The sequence below is a fragment of the Lytechinus pictus genome, chromosome 17 (genome assembly GCF_037042905.1).
Source record: "Lytechinus pictus isolate F3 Inbred chromosome 17, Lp3.0, whole genome shotgun sequence".
In the NCBI taxonomy this organism is placed as follows: Eukaryota; Metazoa; Echinodermata; class Echinoidea; order Temnopleuroida; family Toxopneustidae; genus Lytechinus; species Lytechinus pictus.
This window is the reverse complement of record NC_087261.1, coordinates 24,460,963-24,467,601: the sequence shown is the minus strand read 5'-3', so window position 1 is coordinate 24,467,601 and position 6,639 is coordinate 24,460,963. Positions and strand designations below refer to the sequence as shown.

The 6,639-nt window shown below is 39.6% G+C and overlaps 1 protein-coding gene across 1 annotated transcript; it reads right to left on the bottom strand.

Annotated features, from left to right (window-relative positions):
• Nucleotides 1–957: 957 nt before the first annotated feature.
• LOC129280710 (zinc finger protein PLAG1-like) lies at nucleotides 958–6,420 on the bottom strand. The gene is made up of 2 exons (XM_054916718.2): nucleotides 6,306–6,420; nucleotides 958–5,643 (listed from the first exon to the last, which is right to left on the bottom strand). The coding sequence occupies exons 1-2, from the start codon at nucleotides 6,402–6,404 to the stop codon at nucleotides 3,886–3,888; spliced, it is 1,857 nt and encodes a 618-aa protein (XP_054772693.2). The 5' UTR covers nucleotides 6,405–6,420; the 3' UTR covers nucleotides 958–3,885.
• Between the last annotated feature and the right edge of the window lie 219 nt (nucleotides 6,421–6,639).

The window sequence follows — 6,639 nt, the reverse complement described above, 5'->3', positions numbered from 1 at the left end:
AATGTGGCAAGTCAAATACGTGTCTTAATTGTTTTTAATTTTGTTAGTACCAGTTGAAATACGCTGCAATTTTTATTTCTATTCCAATATCATTGCATATTTTACTAGTATTTTCATTATTTATTTATTCATCTATTCATTTATTTATTCATTCATTTATTTATGTATTTATTTATTCAATTATCTATTTATTTATTCCTTTTTTTTTTTGGGGGGGGGGGTAAGGGGAATAAAAATAAAATTATAAATAACAGTCGGGCTTCCTAAAAATATCAGAAAAAGAGCCCCTTTTCCTACTTTATATCAATTTTAAACGAACTTTAAGAAAAGCTCCATGAAACAATACCCATGACTGTATTTCTTTTCAATTAATCTGTTTAGCAAAATAAAACTTTTTGCAGTAGTAACAAAATTTACATGCAAAATACACAAAAAGCCTGTTCCCCCGGGTTCACAATACACATGCAAGGAACATTGTCATAATTTGTGCAGGAATTCAACATTAAGAACATGATTTATGTACATACACACACACAAACAGACACACATTCACATTCATAATTCTTAAGCATTTTCACTGGGGCATTTGAAAATGACTACATCATAAGACCCTATTGTTTTTAGGGCTTATCATTCTACAGTGTCATTGTTACAAAGGTGTCCAAAGTCATGTCTTACTCATAAAATGAGATAAATTTAAATAAATCCTCCCTTAAGCATGAGATGTTGTTACTTATTAATCATGTTTATAACTGGTCCATATTAATTTATGATTAAAATATAAATCATTTGAAACACTATCACCACTAAAGTTCCAAAACAATTTAAAATTTACTGCTCAAATGTGGCTTTTATAAGGCAAAAATAAAGTATTCTATGTAAGCATTTCAAAAATCCACTATCCGGTGTTGATTTTAGTGTAATCAAATTTGTTTTTACCCCCTCAAATAATAATATAATAATAATATTCCGCATTTATATAGCGCTTAACACATCGGAACGACGTCTCTAAGCGCTTTACAGATATATTATTACCCCGGTCATCGGATCCTTGCATGCCCGCATACAATGTATGCACCTTCTCCACTCCCTGGGGAGCATTCCAACAAGAGTTCCAAGACTCAATTGCTAGGCATACTACATAGGCTTTCGCATCCTACCGGGTACCCATTTAACACCTGGGTGGAGAGTGGCAAATTGTGGATTGACGCCTTGCCAAAGGACGCTAGGCCATGGTGGGATTAGAACACACGACCCTCTGATTACAAGGCGAGAGTCAGAACCGCTACACCACGGCGCTTCCACAAAGTAATAATATAAAATAAAGACAAGATTCACATGGAATAAGGAAAGATGTTTTCCTTTGTGTATAAATCTCTGTGTGTCATTTCAGAAAACTGAATATCCATGGCAAAAGGCTTCATCCAAAACTTATTGTGAAAGTAAAATACCTCTAAAAGCTATTTTGCTGGTAGTGAATGAACCTTTTTGCAAAAGGGTAATGTGTTTCCATTATTGACTTGTCTGCACTAAAAAAAAAATCTGCATATTACCCGAGTACAGAAACTGTAAAATGCCATCTATATTACAAGATGGCCAACATGGCGAGGCATCTATCTTGTCGTATCAACATAACAGCATTATCATGATGACCATAGGTTAGCCGTGACATAAATAAACATGACAATAGATAACTCTAAAATCGACTTTGCAAGATAATGTATCTCATCATGCTGATATAATTAGGCTATCAATTCGATAGAACGAGATTTAAAGAATTAACCATCTCCCAGGTAAATGGCACTTAAAAGTTTCTGTAAGCAAGCAATGATTATCATCATTATTATTATCATTTTTGTCACAAGCAATGTTTCCTTTTCAGCAAAAGTAGAGAGTAATAAAATAAAAATCTAATTGAGTGCATAGCAAGTCGTTGCCCCGATAGCAGGCATAAAAGAAACAAATTATTGCAACAGAACTCACCGACGATGTTTCGAGGACAAAACAATCCAAAACCATGAACCAAATTCAAAGACATTATTATAAACACTTGCATAATTTCAAAACATGATATGAAACGGTATAACAAAATGCACCAAGTGAAAAATAATTTTCTGGAAGTCAAAACTCGGCCGTAACACAAAACAAGTTCCCCTTTGCATAATCAATATAACAATAACATCAAGAGGTGCATTTGAACAATAAATGCAATCCTTAAAAGTACAAATTTCATTAAAAAGACACCAAAGTAAAAATAAGAAAAAAAAGAATCAAACATAACGAGAGAAAGACTGATATTTTCCGAGGTATTTTTTCGAGTAATACATGCGACATTAACAAATGATATCACCTTGACGGTAGTAACTAATGCATTGAGGACCGTTAGGAAAAAAAGTGACTGAGCAAAACTACATTTGCTAGATATTTTCAAAAAATTCCATACATTTTCCGTTTCAAATGAAAAAAATTTCAAGTAAAATTCTCATTCTCTAATAAGGCAGTAAAATTCCTGTTTCATAATAACTATATATATCCCGTAGACTTTGATCTGAATATTCCTCGAATGAAATACTGAAGCATGTTAGGTTTGCCATTTCTATTTACCCTTTTTATGCCATCTATTTAAAAGCTGCTACTAATTACAATGCAAATCATTTGAAAATGCTGAATAGAGATTGCAATGAGAGCTCATCGATTTCATTTTATAGCAAACACTAGCTCATTATACTACAGAGGTATGAACAAAATAATTGCACTATATGAGTTGGGCCAAGCGAGGGCAGTATCACGACTAAACATTGTGTTTATATTGAGGCAGCGTTCACATTTATCTACTCGTGTATGTATGCAGCACACTAGTCACACATTGACTTGCTCATTATATACCATTTACGAGCATTTCACACATCATTAAAACTGGATTATATCAAGGGCTGTATTAAAGTCAGGTCGTAAAAAAATCAACCAAAGAACCTTCGTTGTAAAGCCGTAATCAGCAGGCTTTTCATCTCTCGTGTTAATTCCAGCACACCACCAAAAATTTTAAATAATTCCCCTGCATATCACATCATGGCATAACGCACACCTGTCACCAGGTGTGAATGCACGGGGTAATTGTGTGCTGTGAATACAGTCATATGAAGGTTCTTGTTCACACTGGAATTTAATATCCTTTAATCCTCTCATCACAATGTGAGGGGAAACGTGGGTCTATTCACACATCAATACAGTAGCGGGACCCAAGCAGGAATAAATCAATCTCAAGCTCATGGCCACGGTTGGAACCATCATCCCTTTACATCTGATTAGTGATTAGTTTAGTAAAAACTTTCATTGATCTATCCACAGCATCTGAAAAGAAGAGCGATGTCTTATAAAGACAATGCAGGGAACCTTTAAACTGCTCTTTAACGAGCGAACAGATGTTTTTTTTTCAGAAATACCAATGACAGATCTGCACCTATCTATCAGAGATGGATGTAACATAGGATGTCAAATTTGTAATTTTTATATTTCTGGTATATAAAGCCATTATGATCATTGTCCTGCTTCTTTACTTTGCGAATCTTAAAAGAAGAGGAATATACCCTGGATATGTATGTTCGGTTATCTACGAGCTTTACTTACCCACCAATTGTTAAATCGATAGGTAAGTAAAGTGTTATCAAGTAGATTGAAATCACTGTTCCACTAAGAACTTTCCTCTACATGACAAAAATGATTCTTGTAGGTGATGCCTGAGAAGAGAGATATTAGGAATGAGTAAGATGAACTGCTATAGGAACACAAAATGCTTACATTTCATAACAGTCTATATCAGAGATACTTAGCTATTTAGCTGATAAGGACTTAGCAGGGCGCTACAAGGTTCAGTAAAGGGAGTGATCACTGGAAAGCCTGGTGAAATCTCGGTAATGAGTGCATCCCAGAGAAGGGAATTTGAGTGGGACCCATGTGCTGCATCTGCACGTGGTTCATGTGGTTGTCCATGTGTGATTGGGGCAGAACCCCCGTCTGGTCTTGGGCATGCATCCCTTGTTGAGGTAGTTGCGTTTGGGGGATGTTAAGAGGGGACTGTGGGAGGGTAGCCGGGGGCGTGTTGGGTGGTAGGGACATGGGTGGCGAAGTCGGTGTTGGAGGAGCAGCAGAGGCAAGCGGCTGCTGCTGTTGCTGCTGCATGGCATTGAGGGGTAAGAACCCCAAGAGCTGGCCCAAGTCTACTCCCCCTGGACCTAACGCTTCCTGCATCATCTGGTTCCGCCCTAAGCTGCAGTTGTCCAGCCCGCCCAGGTCCATCGGGTCATTCATCTTTTGGACCTCGTTCTTGATGGTTACTTTGGGCTGGATCTGGGATTTGAACCTTGGAACGGGAGGAATCTTCAGCAGCTCGGTGAACTGCTGCGGTTGGGACATGGTGCAGGAGGGAGGTGGGATGTTGGCCGCTGGGGGAGCCTGTGGCAATGACTGCTGCATCGGATACATGAACTGCTGCTGATGCTGTTGGCCCATTGGTGACATCTGTTGATGGTGGTGGTGATGATGGTGGGGAAGTTGCTGCTGTTGATGTGGATGTTGTTGAAGATGATGGTGTTGATGCTGGAGTTGATGATGATGATGTTGCTGCTCTTGCAGATGCTGCATCCCGAGCATGTGTTGTACTGTTGTCACCCCAACAGCCTGCAACTGCTCACCTAACCTTACCCGTAATTCCATATCGTCCTCCTTATGACTCTTGCGGGTGTGCCGCACTAAATGGTCCTTGCGCCCAAACCTCTGCCCACATGTCTGACACAAGAAGTCTTTTCTACCCGTATGCACCACCATGTGCCTTCGAACATCCTTGCGCGTGTAGAAGCGGCGGTCACAGTGCTCACACTGGTGCTTCTTCTCCTTCACACCTGTAGATTTCCCTGAATGCAGCTTCAGATGCTGCAACAGTGTCTCTGTGCTCTCAAAGTCCTTCTCACACAATTTACAAACCAGTTCACCCGACGCTGCTGCATGTAACGCCAAGTGCTTCTTGTAGCCCGGCTTGGTACTGTAGACCTTGCCGCATTCGTTGCATCGGTACGCCTCTTTATTTGGATCATGCGTCTGAAGGTGATTCTTCAGGTGATCCTTGCGGTGGAATTTCTTGTTGCAATGCGTGCAGCAATGCATCTTATTCGGTGAATGTGTTGCCATGTGTCGAAGAAGCTTGTACTTGGAAATGAACGCCTTGGTGCAGCCGTTATGAGAACATACAAAGGGCCGTTCACCTGTGTGCATATACCTGTGCGTTTTCAGCTTCTCAGAGTTCACAAATATCTTGGGGCACTCGCCACAAGCGTAAGTCTTGGGTTCCTTTTTGGCGCGTCCCCGTCGAGGTTTACCCGTTTTAGTTTCCTTTTCAGTTTTCAACGCTAGATTTTCTGGCTTTCCCACTTCTCCGTCCAAGATCCAACTTTCGTTGACCACCGTCGTCGGGTTGACAGGGGATTTGACCTTTGGCTTGCGCCCTCTTTTGGCGCGTTTGTTTTCACAGGGATGTGACTCCAGTTGTGCAAAAGTGCTGAAGACTTCGCTGCAGTTGGAGCACTTCCAAGGCTCTGCTGATGGACTGCTGTTATTATTGTTGTCACTGCACTGGTAACTTGTACCGGCCTGCATGCACAAAGAAAAATAAAGAAGGAGGAGCAAAAGTTAGTTTCTGAAATCAATAAATGTAAACATGGAAAAGATGAAACTAAGAAAGTGAGAACCTATTGGAAAATCTTGAATGTTCTTCCAAAGTGCTGTGAAACAGACAATTATTTAATAGTTTGAAAGATAAAAACCTGAAAGATCTCAAAATGAGTTTGAACTGAATCCAATAAAATGACCACCCAAGTGTCTGTATGTATAAATAAAAAATACTGGCAGGGGCCGGGTAAAGTGTTCGAAAGTTATGAAAGTGGTTATATATTTGAGACACCCCAAATTTTCCCTAGTATTTCAACACAGTTTGACTGAATTTCCTACATCCCTAATGAAATTTGGAAAAATAATCCAAATTTTGCCTTTTTTTATACAAAAATAATGCTTATCCACAGGAACCAGAAAGGGATATCGGCAAAGAAGATAGAGAATAAAGGGATAAGGAGGGATAACAAATAGAAATGAGATAAAGGGGAGATGAATGCCTTGATAAAGCAAGGAACAGAGAGAAGATAGAGATAGAAACTGGGAGAGTGTGTGAGAAAGGGAATTGAACTAGATGAAAGAGTAGAAACATGGGAACAGAGGAGAAGAAGACAGAATGGATCGATAATTATTTGATACCATACCTCTGCTGGCTCCTGGTGCGAGTTCAAGGTCGTGAGGAAGGCTTCTTGCGTGTGATTGTGTTTTAACGGTGGTGGAGTCGGGATAGACAGATCGCTCATTTGCTCATCTGGCGAAGAAGACAAAAACAAACAACAAAGTTGAAGTCGAGATCGACACAATGCTCTCATTTTACCGAGCAAATCAAATCTCTATTGAAACCCCTTCCCTAGGCCTTCATACACAGAAACTTTGGGAAAGTATGATTGAAGAGCAAGGTCATGCAAATGATATCCAATACAATTTCTGCTGCAAGAGCCCTTCTCCCGAAACAGTAGCCCCTGTGCACGCAGGCCT